The sequence below is a fragment of the Balaenoptera acutorostrata genome, chromosome 1 (assembly GCF_949987535.1).
Source record: "Balaenoptera acutorostrata chromosome 1, mBalAcu1.1, whole genome shotgun sequence".
NCBI classification, from domain to species: domain Eukaryota; kingdom Metazoa; phylum Chordata; class Mammalia; order Artiodactyla; family Balaenopteridae; genus Balaenoptera; species Balaenoptera acutorostrata.
In genome coordinates this window covers 114951782-114968712 of record NC_080064.1, presented here as the reverse complement: position 1 = coordinate 114968712, position 16931 = coordinate 114951782, and the positions used below count along the sequence as shown (strand labels likewise).

Sequence of the window (16931 nt, the reverse complement as noted above, 5' to 3'; positions counted from 1 at the left end):
CTACAAATATTTTAATGCATCCTCAAAATTTCTTTTTTTTTTTGTAATATTTTTATTTATTAATTTGGTTGCACCGGGTCTTATTTATTTATTTATTTTTTATATTTTTTTATTTTTGGCTGTGTCAGGTCTTCGTTTCTGTGCGAGGGCTTTCTCCAGTTGCGGCAAGCGGGGGCCACTCATCATCGCGGTACGCGGGCCCCTTCACTATCGCGGCCTCTCCTGTTGCGGAGCACAGGCTCCAGACGCGCGCAGGCTCAGTAGCTGTGGCTCACGGGACCAGTTGCTCCGCGGCATGTGGGATCCTCCCAGACCAGGACTCGAACCCATGTCCCCTGCATTAGCAGGCAGATTCTCAACCACTGCGCCACCAGGGAAGCCCCTCAAAATTTCATTGTGAAGTAATTCACAGTACAGTACATGCTCTTATCTGACATGACTGGGAGTAGATAATTTTATTTCGACTTAAAACAAAAAATACAGGGAATTCACCAGCAGTCCAGTGGTTAGGACTCCACGCTTTCCCTGCCGAGGGCCAGGGTTCAATCCCTGGTGGGGGAACTAAGATCCCACAAGCCACATGGCACGGCCAAAAAAACCCATTCATTTGCCATCTGTCAAAGTGTGACCAGGGTCTTGTCTTTGAGGATAGGGCCAAAGATTGTAGTTCTCCATTTTCTTTATCTCATAAACTTCACCACTTACATATCACCTGCAATTTGCAGTTTGTGTCCTTAAGGTGGAAAAAAAATTAACTGTATATTTGAAGCAAACTGAGTGCAAAATTCATCTAGATTTTTATGATTTTCCCCCAATCTGTAATAGTCTCTCTGCTTACATCTAATTCAACAGCAGTTTTTAAGGTGACTCACCTGAATCACGTCTTCTAAGGATTCAACTTAGTTTTCATAGAAACTGCTTGTTTTCACACTCTTAGTTCATCAATTTAATTAAATTACAAATTACAATAACACAACTGGAATAAACACATTTGGTATCAAACACAACCAACTCGGTAAGCAATGGCTTAACTGGGGGAGTAGAACTGACTGCACAGCATTCTAGAAGGTACTCAACTCACTGCCTAGGTTTGAATCGCAGCTTCACTTACTAGTTGTGTGACCTGGGTGGCAAACCAGTTAACTTTTGTGCCTTGTTTTCCTCATCTGTGAAAGGGGATTCATCTGCTGTGAGGATTAAAGGAGAAGACACTTGTGAAGCACTTTGCAGAACAGTGTGTAGTATGTGCTAAGTGATCAGTGTTACATAATACTGTTGTTGCAGCTGCTGGCAGCAGTTTTGCTACAGGCCTGAGGGGCCTGCATCCAGCATCTGCTATGTTTCTTGGAGGAAGAGGAATGCATCCATTGGTTGGTTAAGGTGTATCTTCTGTAGCATTAGATCACCATTTCCCACCTGAGAAAATGGAGTCAGTGACTCCAAAGCCTCTTAACCAAGATGTCATAGTTTTAAGAACTGGCAAGGGTCTTAGCAATTGTGAGGTTTGAATCCAGAAGGAAAGGGGGGAAATTCACCATCCGTTTTCCATTTTTCTTTTGCTTATTGAGTCCAAAAATCCCAACGAGGAGCACACAGACCGCCTCAGTGCTGAGACTGCAAAGCCCTTGTCCAGCCTGCTCCGGAGCCCACTTTCTGACGTTGTATTCTGTGTCCATATAGTACTCACTGGGAATGACTGGGAAGGGGCTCAGCCCCAGAAGCCCCTGAAGTCTGTATGTTGAGGAGGTACTGCAGGGGCCATGCTGTGGCCAGCAGGGGAGGGTCACATGATCCTGCAGAAGCCAGACTCAGTGGATCTCCTCTGAGGGTTCCTGCTGGGGGTTTCCCTAGGCTGTTTGGATGACCTGAAGGAGGCAGAGAGGGGCTTGCCAATGGGAGTGACTAGGGAGCGAACAGAAGGCAGCTTGCCCTGGCTCCAGTTTCTGTTACCCTCTCTGGCCTTTACCTCTGCTCGCAGGCTCCAGGGCAGGAGGCAGTAGGCTTAAGCCGCCTGTCCCCCAATTCAGCAGGACCCTCCCTTTCGCTGAGGCCTTCACTCAGGCTGTGCAGGAGGCAGGGGACACCCTGGGCCTCCAGAGCCGGGTGAGGGCTGTTCAGATTGCTAAAGGGCAAAGACAAGGAGGCTTAAAGCACCATATCCCTAAGCACCAGACCACATCTTCGCCCAACTTTAACAGTGATCATGTTCCATTAAAGTCATCCAAAGCCATATCCTCTCCTACTTCTTTTATCTATTCTCCAGGCCTCTTCCCTTCCCCCAGGGACCCACCTCTTGCTGTGGGGGCCGTTGGTGACCAGAAGGCCAGGGTTCTCCATTCTGAGGGGGCCTTGGCCTCCAAATGAGAGATGGGCCCTGGGTCTTGGACCTGAATGGAGAGGACCAAACACGTTCATCACAGGCCTCTCTGCACCAAGAACCATCATGGTGGAAACGAGACATCTTTGGGAGAAGAACAAGGAGGGTGGGTAACAGGGGATGTATTGGTTACTGTACACAGAGGAGACACCTGTACAGGGCAGGTGCTTGGCAAACCTGGGCCGACTAAAGTTGGGGATGATTCACCAGTGTCACTGATGCCTGGAAGAAAACACACTGAAGAGAAGACATCAGTGAATTCAAGCCACCAAGTAGCAAGGAACTCTGTCCTCAGAGTGCCAAGCCTTTGGGGGAAGAGACTAGTAAACAGTAAGCTAAGGTAAGAAAAGTATCCAGTGCCTGGCATGTAGTAGGTGTGAAAGCCTTGGTGCCCTAAGATACAAAGTTCTAGATGTTAGGAAAGCCTCAGAAGCAGGGAGGAAGAGGCGATTCAGGAAAGGGTTTAGGGGAAATGGGCCAGGGCCTTGAGAGACAAGCAGAAAGTGGGGAGGCCTGGTCCTGGGGTTGGGAATACAATGTGTGTGGGGGGCGGCCTCAGTATCAGACCTGAGGCGGGGAAATGACAGAGTGGGGCGTGGGGATAAAGGAAATGAGAGTCTCCCATTTGGGGGAAGGCGATGCACAGCTGGAAACAGCCTACTTAGACTCACGCTCCAGTCTTGGTGCCCAAGACGTTGTGAGAACATTCGCCAACTCTTCCTCTTTCCCCTCGTGGCCCTCCTCTAACTCATCTTCCCACCTGTTGGAAGATCTGTAGGGGCAGGGAACAGGGGGTAGAGTGGCACTCCGGCCAGATCCCCTCCTCCCCAGATCCCACCGGCCACTGCCAGGCTGTGACACCTCCCAACACCCTCCAGAGGCCATACCCACACCTGAAGCTCTGTTCCTGCCTGCCCTACTCACTCACCTGTGCTGCACTCCTGCTGTGTCTTTCCCCACCCTGGCTGGGGTCCCCACCACGGGGCAGGCCCCACCTGGAGCCTGGGGCCCCCCTGGAGCTGAGGTCTGGTAATGAAGGGGAGTAAAGGGAATCAGTTTCAGAAAAATGGCCATCCCAGCTGTGGTTGTGGTGTGTATGTATGTTCTCTCCACACACAATGGCCCCAGAGAGACAGAGAAGTGCTAGAGACAGCTGGGCTGTGCCTTGTGTCTGAGGATGAAATTACAGGGCAATGTCCTTTGTTGTGTTAAGGGCCCTGCTAGTAACTCTCAAGTTAGAACTCGGGCTCATGGACTATCAGACCTGGCCAGAGCTTAATGACCACCTCATCCTGCCTGGGGCCTCCGGGACAAAGTCACACAAAGTCGGTGGCCAACTTCAGATGGAACCCAGGTCTTCTGACCCCCAATCCAGTCCTCTGCTTATACCAGGCTAATTTAATTTTACTTGCAAATTATAAATATGGTGTCCTAGTCTTTCAAATAAGAGAACATAAAACCTAGTAAATAAATATAACAAATAGTAAAGTATAATTTCAATTCCTGGTGTAGGAGGTTGCCTGAGAAATCTCAGAGTGTAAGGGAGGAGGCAGCTGGAGAGACACTGACCTGCTGAGAGAGCTGGGAGGTAGCGAGAGGGGGAGGAGGAGTCAGAGAAGGAGGGACACGGCTAGAGACCCACAGAAAAATGCCCCCTAGCGAAGGAGGGAGGGGAGAGAGGAACGTCCTTGGAGCACTGCTCCCATCCTGTGGCCCTTTGGGGAACTGCAGCCAAGGACAAACCTTTCCACCTGCTCACAGGTTTGGCTCAGTATCTTTGAAGGCATCCCTTGGCTTTCACCCACTGAGCTAGTTACCACTCAGCCAAGGCCCTGGCACAGCCCTAGTGTTGGAGACGTGCCACAATCCCCCGCCCACCTCCCCACCCCCAGGTGGCCTCTGGAAAGTGATATATGTCCCATACGCAGGCCCCAGGGCAGATGAACACAGATGAGCAGTCAAGTGCAGCAGCAGCCCCGAGGACATCAGCTCTGCTCACCACCACCCCTTTCTCTGGGTAACCTCTCCCCACCCCCCGCTCCTTGTCTCAGGTGTCAGCTCACCAGGGTGTGGGTCGGGAGCAGTCCACCCCGGGCCAGGTGGGTCCTTATGGCGTCTGTCAGCTTGGCCACCAGCCGCTCTCGCACAGAATCTGGCTCCTTCTGGGGAGAGGGTGGATAATGGGGTAACCGAGGAAGCCTGGGCTTTGTGGTCCTCTGGGGATCGGGGAAGAAAGAAACAGGAAAGGGGGAGGGAAGGGGACTTTGTCTCCCCTCTTTTCTAGCCCATCCCCATGCCTTTGCCAGGGTCCTGCCACCGCCTGCCCAGAATTGTGGACAGAGATGGACTCTTCCTCTCAATAGTGTCCCAGGACCTAGCACACAATGTGCTCAGTGCACATTGGACGAGTGAATGAATGGTGGGGAGAAGGCAGGAATGTCAGCCAGAGAAAGGATAGCAGGAGAGAGCTGGAGGGATACTGGGGAAGAGTTAGAGTCCGGGATGGAGGGTCTCACCTGACACCGGGCCAGCGCTTCCTTATAGTACTTCAAAGCCTGGTCATGCTGCCCCAGTCTGGCTGCAGCAGCCCCCAGACCCTCACAGGCCTGCCATTGCCCCTTCACGTCCCCTGGGGAAGACAGCCTGAGAGGTCCTCCCACAGCTCCCTACCCCTCCAGAGGTACTCCCCACCCCGAGTCCCCCTATCTGCCTCCCCACCAGCCCCAAGGATCCTCAGCCTTTGCCCCACCCCAAGCCACCTGCAAACCCCCTCACCCTCACCAGTGTCCCGGGCAGCCTGCAGAGCATGTAGATAGTTGTCTCTGGCAGCCTTGTGGTCTCCCAGCTGGCTCAGTGCAAATGCCAGGCTTCCAAAGCTCCGGCCCTGCTCCCATCGCTGCCCCACAGAGCCTGGTGACAGAGCCCGCCCCATATTAAGAGAGGACTTTGGCTGCTGGGGCATCAGGACCCTACCCCCCAAAGACAAAGGGAGGGTTGCCAGGAGTCCTTGTGCTCAACCCTGGCACACCTCCAGATGCACCACAGAGGCCTGAACGCGTGAAACCCAGCCTCTCCTCAGTCCTGAGCTTCGGCCTGAATGCCTCTCCCATGCTAGTCTGAGCCATGTATAAATCCAGGGAGTGAGGCGAGGCACGTATTAATAGCTCCATTTTTATACATGTAGAACCTGTATCTCAGAAAGCAAAAATGACTTGCTAAATGTCACACAATCATTTAGAGGAAGCACTGGCTCCACTTCAGGCCTCCTCTACCAGCCAGGGCTCTTCCCTCTGCCCATTGTTGCCTTCCCAACCCCAGGCCTCAGCCTCTGGGCCCATGACCCTCTGTCCTGTCTGGCTATCCCATCTCCTGCACCCCCTGTACACCCTCACTCCCCTGTTCTGGACTTCCCAGTCCCATAATTAGTTCTAAACGTCCATCTACTCTTCAGCCTCCGGGCCCCAGCTGGAACCCCCTCTTAGTCCCTTGGCCCCAACCCCATTCCCCAGCCCCTGGTACCCACCGTGCGTGTCGGCAGCCTTCTGGTGAAACTCCCGGGCTTCCTGATAGTTGCCGAGGGCATTGTGGGTCATCCCAAGGTTTCTTAGCACCGTGGCCTCCTCTCCTGGCCCCCGGCACAGGGGCAGGGCTTGCCGGAAGGCCTCTGCTGCTAGCGGGAACAGCTGGAGCTGGAAATAGCCCAGGCCTAGGTCGTTATAGAGTTGCCCTAGAGGGCATGGCCAAGGTCAGTGGTAGCCAGGTCAGATGCAGCTGAAGCTGTACTGCTGCAGCCTCTGTCCCACTCTCCCAGGGTTCCCCCAGCCCTCAGAAATGCCTCTGCTTCCACCCCACTTCTCAGAGTATCACCAAGTCTTAATCTCCCCAGATCCCACACCTTCTCTGCCCAAAGGCCTCACCCAGCAGTCCTCGCTCAGTGCTCCTCTCAGCAAGCCTCCGGCTCTCCTCCAGCACCTGCACCACATCACCCACCCCGTGCTGCCCGCTCTTCAGCATACAGCCCGCTGCAGCCCCCAGTGCCAGGGCTGCAGCCCGGGGCTGCCCTGCTTGGGCGTAGGCCCGGCTCGCTTCCTGCAGGCAGTGGGCTGCTAGCTCAGGCTGTCCCAGAGCCTGGTAGCAGGCTCCCATTTTTGCCTGGGCTTGCCCCTGGTCACCTAGTGGCTGGTAGTGGCCCAGGGCCTTGTGATACCAAGCCAAAGCCTGAGGCAGGTCGCCCAGGGCATGGTAAGCCAAAGCCACGTTGAAACACTGGTCGCCATGACACCCGCCCTGGGCTGTCTCTTGAGGTTGAGCTCGTAGGAGCAGCTCAAGCCCTCTGGCTGGGTCCCCAGTCTCCACGTAGGCAGCCCCCAGGTTGAAGGCACAGGCCCGGAGAACAGGGATGTCCCTGGTTTGTGGTGACTTGGAAGCCAGGAGGAAGGCCCTCTGGAAGCTGGTCAAGGCCTTGTGATTCTGACCAGCCAATAGGGCCCTGTGGCCAGCCCTGGTGAGGGCTTGGATGCTGGCCTCTTGCCGTGGCCACTTTCTTGTCTTCTTTTTCTTCTTGGAGCTTGAAGGCAAGGGTGAGGGCTCTTGCGGGGTATCCTCAGTGTTGAGGGAAGACATAGTGCTGACGATTGGGAGCAGAGGGGTCAGTATGTCATCCTTGGCTTCCTCCAAAGCACTATCCCTCTAGGCAATTCAGCTCTACCTCTGCCCTGGTGTGACCCTCAGGGTTTCAAGGATTTCTCTCTGCCATCTCACTTTGCTTCAGCTAACCCATTGAACACCATATTAACTCTCACTCTAATGTCCAGACTAATTTTTCGTCCTCCAAGGCTCACTTCAAGCTTCCTTCAGAAAGCCCCTCCCCTCAACCAACTGGGTCCCTCTTCTGTACTCCCATAGCACCTTATGTCCTTTATGGCATTTAACACACTGGGTTTAGGATTATTGACTTTCCTGTCTATCTCCCCTACTAGATTTGGAGCAACTTGAAGGGTCTGGCACATAGTAGATTTTCAATATATGCTTATTGAATGAGATGAAAAAGTTTTATAGATCATTAGATTATTATTATGAATAAATGAATGGATGAACGAACAGAGCACGTACAGGGCCTCTTCTCCACCATCTCCTTCACCCTGTGCCTCCAAAGACATCCACTCATATCTAGGTTCTCCTGCTGTCTAATCTCAAGGTATAGTTCAAGTCAGCTCACCAAACAGTGAGCTCCTGCTGTGTGCCGGAAGCCACACAAGGCACTGGTGGCACAAAGCTGCATAGGCCATGGGGTTGGCAAGGAGCCAACTTCCAGGAGCAGGGCTACTGTCTCTCCATTTACTGCTTACTCCCTATCTCAAGGGGAACCTCTTTCCCCCCTACCTCCTTGGCTTTCTGTCTGCTTGCTAGTTTCAGCCCCCCAACATCCTGCTCTGGTCTCCAGGGCACTCTTAAACCCAAATACATTTCTCTCATCAGCACATGTTTCCCATTAGTATCTCTCCCCCAGAAAGGCAAAGCCTTTTCATGAACTCTCCTCCCAAGAGACAGGAAAAGGAGTGGAAAAGATTCAGTAGCTGAGCTCTCAGCCCCTCCCATTTGCTTCTTCTTCTCCCTGTTTTTTTTTTTTTTTTTCTTTAGGAGAAGCAGGCAGAAGTGATACATTTTCTTTTTAAAGAAACTCCCCCTGCTCCTAAGAACAGCCAGGAATCCTGTCTCTTTGAGGCCCGCATTCCTGAGGCGTTCCCGGCTGCCCCCACCAGGTCTTGGGGCCCCAGACACAAAACGCCTTACCTCCTTCGATCTTCTCTGTAGCTGGCTTTCTGGAATGGTCCCTCAGGCTAGGGTTACCTCCCTTATCTCTTAGCTCAGAGCCCCTGGGGTTCCCAGACAACCAGGTACCGCCCTCCACTCCTAGGGAATTCTTTGATTGACAGCTCAAATGCCCTATCTTAGTGCTGAACCCTGCCGGTGCTTGGGCACAGATACCTGGATTCCATTGCCCTTCCTGCCCCACCTCTCCCCACCCTTGCAGACACACGCATCAATCCTTCACTTCAGGCAAGAATCAAAGCATCAAGGGCTTGTTACTAGTCACAGTTTCAAAGATCATCTATCCCATTCCCTCATTTCACAGAGGAAGGGACCTCAGAAGAGCAGATGTAACTTGCCTGAGGTCACAGAGCACTCATGTAGCTGGGATTAGAGCCCAGGTTTTCTGATTCTGGGCTAACTAGCCTAAGGTCCCTTCCACTAACCGTGATTGCGAGCTTTAATGAGGCTTGGGTTGTCCCAGAAGTGAACCCTTTCACACATACACACACGAACACACACACTCTCTTATACACTGTGCTTCTGTGTGGTAGTTTCACATTTGGAAACAGGGTGAAAGGTTGATGGTCAGGAAGGGCCTGGAGATCAGAAGAGCCTCTCTGCCCCCGGACTCCTTTTTCCAGCTCCACTGATCTGCAACCTCCAGGTTCTGCTTAATGAGAGGACAGCAGGCCCCAGGACAACAGGCACCTACTGCCCTAACTCACCAAGGGTGGCCTGCATCAGAAAGCAAATGTCCTCATTTATCTGGGAGAAAGGCCTCTTTTAAGCAGAGGCCATAGCCAGAAACAATATTATAAGGAAGTACTTGGGCTCACCTGCATTTGCCAGGCAGCCTCTGCTGAGTGCCTGCTGCGTGCAGGCCTGGTGCTGTGTGCCACAGATGGTGCCCATGCCCGAGGCCGGCTCTCCTAGCAGCCTGCAGCTTCTGCCCACGGACTGGGCCTTCAGGATGCTACCACAGCATAGCCAGAGCCAAATATGCAGCTCAGTCTGTTGTTCACTGAGTAGCCTCTCTTAAGGGGAGAGGAGGATTTGGGGAGGGAGCAAGGACTGAAACCGTTCTCACCAAGGTTCCAATGACCTCTCAATGATCTAGTGATCATTTCTGAATCATTTTTCTTGTTTGATTCCCTGCTGTATCTGACATATCCTTGCAACTCTCTCCTCACTTGGTTCCACGACCCACTGTGTCCTGGCTGTCCTTCTCCTGTGCTGACAGCTCCTTCTCCATCTCCTTTGCTTGCCCTCTGTCCACCTCTTTTTTTTTTTTTCCACACACACACACACTGTATTTTATTTTTACAAGAGATAAATAGACTGACACCAAGCATTGTACATGGATGACCACAACAAAAGCAACAATGATTGCAATTACCAAACATGAAACACACTCATACTATGTCATAATATTGACATTCAGTCCAGTAATCCTCCACTGTAACAGCTCCTTTACTTTGCAGTGAAAATTCATTTGTATATTCTTTGCCTCTGAGTCTTTGTGGGATTTTTTTTTTTTAATTCAAACAGAAAGTCACAAAACTTATACTCATCCTCATCAGTTCACTCAGTCCCATGTAATTAATTTTTTTTTCATCTTGATCTTTTGTTAGCACTTTTATGAATTCATCAGTTTTCCATTAGAGTTCTGAAAATGCTTATTCATTCAGTTCAGCAGTACAGTCAGTTACCAGAAACCTGTACTTGTCAGAGTCTTTTCCATGAATTTCTTGAAGATGAAACCCTTTTATAGGAACATGTTTGCAAAAGCATCGGAGTACACCCAGAACTGTCTGTAAATGACAAAAGACTTAAAAATGACCACGGTTAAAGATTTGATGAAAGTTCATAATAATGCAGTTGACAAGGAAATTAGTTATTTCTGAGATATACATTTTAAAGTAATAACTAGGATTATGACTTATAACATTATACCAGAACATATAAGATCTTTAGAAATTTCATTTAATGTCTGAAACATTTATATTAACATATTTCCATACAAATAACCCAATGAAAGTTTAGTATTAGTTGTTTTGTTTGTTTTTTTATACTGCAGGTTCTTATTAGGCATCAATTTTATACACATCAGTGTATACATGTCAATCCCAATCACCCAATTCAGCACACCACCATCCCCACCCCACCACAGTTTTCCCCCCTTGGTGTCCATATGTCTGTTCTCTACATCTGTGTCTCAACTTCTGCCCTGCAAACCGGCTCATCTGTACCATTTTTCTAGGTTCCACATACATGCATTAATATACGATATTTGTTTTTCTCTTTCTGACTTACTTCACTCTGTATGACAGTCTCTAGATCCATCCACGTCTCAACAAATGACTCAATTTCGTTCCTTTTTATGGCTGAGTAATATTCCATTGTATATATGTACCACATCTTCTCTATCCATTCGTCTGTCGATGGGCATTTAGGTTGCTTCCATGACCTGGCTATTGTAAATAGTGCTGCAATGAACATTCGGGTGCATGTGTCTTTTTGAATTATGGTTTTCTCTGGGTATATGCCCAGTAGTGGGATTGCTGGGTCATATGGTAATTCTATTTTTAGTTTTTTAAGGAACCTCCATATTGTTCTCCATAGTGGCCATATCAATTTACATTCCCACCAACAGTGCAAGAGGGTTCCCTTTTCTCCACACCCTCTCCAGCATTTGTTGTTTGTAGATTTTCTGATGATGCCCATTCTAACTGGTGTAAGGTGATACCTCATTGTAGTTTTGATTTGCATTTCTCTAATGATTAGTGATGTTGAGCATCCTTTCATGTTTTCGTGGCCGTCTGTATGTCTTCTTTGGAGAAATGTCTATTTAGGTCTTCTGCCCATTTTTGGATTGGGGTGTTTGTTTCTTTAATATTGAGCTGAATGAGCTGTTTATATATTTTGGAGATTAATCCTTTGTCCGTTGATTCATTTGCAAATATCTTCTCCCATTCTGAGGGTTGTCTTTTTGTCTTGTTTATGGTTTCCTTTGCTGTGCAAAAGCTTTGAAGTGTCATTACGTCCCATTTGTTTATTTTTGTTTTTATTTCCAGTACTCTAGGAGGTGGATCAAAAAAGATCTTGCTGTGATTTATGTCAAAGAGTGTTCTTCCTATGTTTTCCTCTAAGAGTTTTATAGTGTCCAGTCTTACATTTAGGTCTCTAATCCATTTTGAGTTTATTTTTATGTATGGTGTTAGGGAGTATTCTAATTTCATTCTTTTACATGTAGCTGTCCAGTTTTCCCAGCACCACTTATTGAAGAGACTGTCTTTTCTCCATTGTATATCTTTGCCTCCTTTGTCATAGATTAGTTGACCATAGGTGCGTGGGTTTATCTCTGGGCTTTCTATCTTGTTCCATTGATCTGTTTCTGTTTTGTGCCAGTACCATATTGTCTTGATTACTGTAGCTTTGTAGTATAGTCTGAAGTCAGGGAGTCTGATTCCTCCAGCTCCGTTTTTTTCCCTCAAGACTGCTTTGGCTATTCGGGGTCTTTTGTGTCTCCATACAAATTTTAAGATGATTTGTTCTAGCTCTGTAAAAAATGCCATTGGTAATTTGATAGGGATTGCATTGAATCTGTAGATTGCTTTGGGTAGTATAGTCATTTTCACAATGTTGATTCTTCCAATCCAAGAACATGGTATATCTCTCCATCTGTTGGTATCATCTTTAATTTCTTTCATCCGTGTCTTATAGTTTTCTGCATACAGGTCTTTTGTCTCCCTAGGTAGGCTTATTCCTAGGTATTTTATTCTTTTTGTTGCAATGGTAAATGGGAGTGTTTCCATAATTTCTCTTTCAGATTTTTCATCATTAGTGTATAGGAATGCAAGAGATTTCTGTGCATTAATTTTGTATCCTGCAACTTTACCATATTCATTAATTAGCTCTAGCAGTTTTCTGGTGGCAGTTTTAGGATTCTCTATGTATAGTATCATGTCATCTGCAAACACTGACAGTTTTACTTCTTCTTTTCCAATTTGTATTCCTTTTATTTTTTTCTTCTCTGATTGCCGTGGCAAGGACTTCCAGAACTATGTTGAATAATAGTGGTGAGAGTGGACATCCTTGTCTCGTTCCTGACCTTAGAGGAAATGCTTTCAGTGTTTCACCATTGAGAATGATGTTTGCTGTGGGTTTGTCATATATGGCCTTTATTATGTTGAGGTAGGTTCCCTCTATGCCCACTTTCTGGAGAGTTTTTATCATAACTGGGTGTTGAATTTTGTCAAAAGCTTTTTCTGCATCTATTGAGATGATCATATGGTTTTTATTCTTTAATTTGTTAATATGGTGTATCACATTGATTGATTTGCGTATATTGAAGAATCCTTGCATCCCTGGGATAAATCCCACTTGATCGTGGTGTATGATCCTTTTAATGTGCTGTTGGATTCTGTTTGCTAGTATTTTGTTGAGGATTTTTGCATCTATATTCATCAGTGATATTGGTCTGTAATTTTCTTTTTTTGTAGTGTCTTTGTCTGGTTTTTGTATCAGGGTGATGGTGGCCTCATAGAATGAGTTTGGGAGTGTTCCTTCCTCTGCAATTTTTTGGAAGAGTTTGAGAAGGATAGGTGTTAGCTCTTCTCTAAATGTTTGATAGAATTCACCTGTGAAGCCATCTGGTCCTGGACTTTTGTTTGTTGGAAGATTTTTAATCACAGTTTCAATTTCATTACTTGCGATTGGTCTGTTCATATTTTCTGTTTCTTCCTGGTTCCGTCTTGGAAGGTTATACCTTTCTAAGAATTTATCCATTTCTTCCAGGTTGTCCATTTTATTGGCATAGAGTTGCTTGTAGTAGTCTCTTATGATACTTTGTATTTCTGCAGTGTCTGTTGTAACTTCTCCTTTTTCATTTCTGATTTTATTGATTTGAGTCCTCTCCCTCTTTTTCTTGATGAGTCTGGCTAATGGCTTATCAATTTTGCTTATCTTCTCAACGAACCAGCTTTTAGTTTTATTGATCTTTGCTATTGTTTTCTTTGTTTCTATTTCATTTATTTCCACTCTGATCTTTATGATTTCTTTCCTTCTGCTAACTTTGGGTTTTGTTTGTTCTTCTTTCTCTAGTTTCTTTAGGTGTAAGGTTAGATTGTTTACTTGAGATTTTTCTTGTTTCTTTAGGTAGGCTTGTATAGCTATAAACTTCCCTCTTAGAACTGCTTTTGCTGCATCCCATAGGTTTTGGGTCATCGTGTTTTCATTGTCATTTGTCTCTAGGTATTTTTTGATTTCCTCTTTGATTTCTTCAGTGATCTCTTGGTTATTTAATAACGTATTGTTTAGCCTCCATGTGTTTGTGTTTTTTACGTTTTTTCCCCTGTAATTCATTTCTAATCTCATAGCGTTGTGGTCAGAAAAGATGCTTGATATGATTTCAATTTTCTTAAATTTACTGAGGCTTGATTTGTGACCCAAGATGTGATCTATCCTGGAGAATATTCCGTGCGCACTTGAGAAGAACGTGTAATCTGCTGTTTTTGGATGGAATGTCCTATAAATATCAATTAAATCTATCTGGTCTATTGTGTCATTTAAAGCTTCTGTTTCCTTATTTATTTTCATTTTGGATGATCTGTCCATTGGTGTAAGTGAGGTGTTAAAATCCTCCATTATTACTGTGTTACTGTCGATTCCCTCTTTTATAGCTGTTAGCAGTTGCCTTATGTATTGAGGTGCTCCTATGTTGGGTGCATATATATTTATAATTGTTGTATCTTCTTCTTGGATTGATCCCTTGATCATTATGTAGTGGCCTTCCTTGTCTCTTGTAACATTCTTTATTTTAAAGTCTATTTTATCTGATATGAGTATAGCTACTCCAGCTTTCTTTCGATTTCCATTTGCATGGAGTATCTTTTTCCATCCCCTCACTTTCAGTCTGTATGTGTCCCTAGGTCTGAAGTGGGTCTCTTGTAGACAGCATATATATGGGTCTTGTTTTTGTATCCATTCAGCAAGCCTGTGTCTTTTGGTTGGAGCATTTAATCCATTCACGTTTAAGGTAATTATCAAGATGTATGTTCCTATGACCATTTTCTTAATTGTTTTGGGTTTGTTTTTGTAGGTCCTTTTCTTCTCTTGTGTTTCCCACTTAGAGAAGTTCCTTTAGCATTTGTTGTAGAGCTGGTTTGGTGGTGCTGAATTCTCTTAGCTTTTGCTTGTCTGTAAAGCTTTTGATCTCTCCATCAAATCTAAATGAGATCCTTGCCGGGTAGAGTAATCTTGGTTGTAGGTTCTTCCCTCTCATCACTTTAAGTATATCATGCCACTCCCTTCTGGCTTGTAGAGTTTCTGCTGAGAAATCAGCTGTTAACCTTATGGGAGTTCCCTGGTATGTTATTTGTCGTTTTTCCCTTGTTGCTTTCAATAATTTTTCTTTGTCTTTAATTTTTGCCACTTTGATTACTATGTGTCTTGGCGTGTTTCTCCTTGGGTTTATCCTGTATGGGACTCTCTGCACTTCCTGGACTTGGGTGGCTATTTCCTTTCCCATGTTAGGGAAGTTTTCGACTATAATCTCTTCAAATATTTTCTCTGGTCCTTTCTCTCTCTCTTCTCCTTCTGGGACCCCTATAAAGCGAATGTTGTTGCTTTTAATGTTGTCCCAGAGGTCTCTTAGGCTGTCTTCATTTCTTTTCATTCTGTTTTCTTTAGTCTGTTCCACAGCAGTGAATTTCACCATTCTGTCTTCCAAGTCACTTATCCATTCTTCTGCCTCAGTTATTCTGCTATTGATTCCTTCTAGTGTAGTTTTCATTTCAGTTATTGTATTGGTCATCTCTGTTTGTTCTTTAATTCTTCTAGGTCTTTGTTAATCATTTCTTGCATCTTCTCAATCTTTGCCTCCATTCTTATTCCGAGGTCCTGGATCATCTTCACTATCTTTATTCTGAATTCTTTTTCTGGAAGGTTGCCTATCTCCACTTCATTTAGTTGTTTTTCTGGGGTTTTTTCTTGTTCCTTCATCTGGTACATAGCCCTCTGCCTTTTCATCTTGTCTATCTTTCTGTAAATGTGGTTTTTGTTCCACAGGCTGCAGGATTGTAGTTTTTCTTGCTTCTGCTGCCTGCCTTCTGGTGGTTGAGGCTATCTAAGAGGCTTGAAGGGAGGCTCTGGTGGTGGGTAGAGCTGACTGTTGCTGTGGCGGTCAGAGCTCCGTAAAACTTTAATCCACTTGACTGTTGATGGGTGGGGCTGGGTTCCCTCCCTGTTGGTTGTTTTGCCTGAGGCAACCCAACACTGGAGCCTACCTGGGCTCTTTGGTGGGGCTAATGGCAGACTCTGGGAGGGCTCACGCCAAGGAGTACTTCCCAGAACCTCTGCTGCCAGTGTCCTTGTCCCCACAGTGAAACAGAGCCAGCCCCCACCTCTGCAGGAGACCCTCCAACACTAGCAGGTAGGTCTGGTTCCGTCTCCCCCAGGGTCACTGCTCCTTCCCCTGGGTCCCGATGCGCACACTATTCCATGTGCGCCCTCCAAGAGTGGGGTCTCTGTTTCCCCCAGTCCTCTCGAAGTCCTGCAATCAATTCCCACTAGGCTTCAAAGTCTGATTCTCTATGAATTCCTCCTCCCATTGCCGGACCCCCAGTTTGGGAAGCCTGACGTGGGGCTCAGAACCTTCACTCCAGTGGGTGGACTTCTGTGGTATAAGTGTTCTTCAGTCTGTGAGTCACCCACCCAGCAGTTATGGGATTTGATTTTACTCTGATTGCGCCCCTCCTACCGTCTCACTGTGGCTTCTCCTCTGTCCTTGGACGTGGGGTATCCTCCTTGGTGAAGTCGAGTGTCTTCCTGTCGATGATTGTCCAGCAGCCAGTTGTGATTCTGGTGCTCTCGCAAGAAGGAGTCTCTGTCCACCTCTTAAATGCTAGTGTTTCCCAACACTCTGCCCTTTGCTCGTTTCTTACTTTACTTGCTCTTCCTCAAAAACTTCATTCAGTCCTTTGAATTTTTTTTTAATTGAGTATTGTTGATTTACAATATTGTGTTAGTTTCAGGTGTACAGCATAGTGATGCAGTGCTTTTTCAGATTGTATCCTATTACAGGTTATTACAAGATATTGGGTATAATTCCCTGTGCTATACAGTAAATCCTCATTGTTTATCTATTTTATGTAGTTTGTACCTGTTCATCTCATACGCTTAATTTGTCCCTCTCTGCCTCCCTCTCCCCTTTGGTAACCACAAGTTTGTTTTCTATGTCTGTGAGTCTGTTTCTGTTTTGTATATACATTCAGTTGTATTATTTTTTAGATTCCATGTATAAGTGATACCATATAGTATTTGCCTTTCTCTGGTTTCACTAAGCATAATATTCTCTAGGTCCATCCACATTGCTACAAATGGCAATATTTTATTCCTTTTTATGGCTAATATTCCATTATATGTATATATAGTAGGCCCTCAAGTTAAAGGGACCAAAGAACACTATAGGAAGTGGAGGGGGGGTTAATGGGAATACTAGGGGGAAATGATAAGAGGCAGGGGTAGGCGCAGGGGCTACTTCAGATAAGATGGTTTAGCAGCGAAGGAGCCCTGGAGAAACAGCGACCCAAAATACCACAGGAACGGGAGCTCCCCTCGGGGAGCGCCCCTCCCTGCCTTGGACAGTACCCTTCGCCTCACCTGGCGGCGCACCTCCCAAACATGGAACTACAAATCCCAGAAGCCCCTGCGGCACGGACCGGAAGTGTCCTGTCCGCCT

The 16931-nt window shown here is 46.7% G+C and overlaps 1 protein-coding gene across 1 annotated transcript; it reads right to left on the bottom strand.

Annotated features, from left to right (window-relative positions):
• Positions 1-981: 981 nt before the first annotated feature.
• On the bottom strand, positions 982-7000 carry TTC24 (tetratricopeptide repeat domain 24). The gene is made up of 9 exons (XM_007172022.2): positions 6295-7000; positions 5901-6104; positions 5159-5287; positions 4894-5006; positions 4441-4539; positions 3306-3403; positions 3049-3149; positions 2291-2387; positions 982-1865 (listed from the first exon to the last, which is right to left on the bottom strand). Exons 1-9 carry the CDS (start codon positions 6998-7000, stop codon positions 1784-1786), a joined length of 1629 nt encoding a protein of 542 aa, XP_007172084.2. The 3' UTR covers positions 982-1783.
• Between the last annotated feature and the right edge of the window lie 9931 nt (positions 7001-16931).

Excerpts from the sequence above, each read along its gene's own strand:
- TTC24 (XM_007172022.2), bottom strand. The coding sequence starts at position 7,000 with ATGTCTTCCCTCAACACTGAGGATACCCCGCAAGAGCCCTCACCCTTG. Across the intron at positions 3,404-4,440 it reads TGCTCCCGACCCACACCCTG|ACCTCAGCTCCAGGGGGGCC; the intron begins GTGAGCTGACAC and ends CTTCATTACCAG. Across the intron at positions 1,866-2,290 it reads AACGGCCCCCACAGCAAGAG|GTCATCCAAACAGCCTAGGG; the intron begins GTGGGTCCCTGG and ends TGCCTCCTTCAG.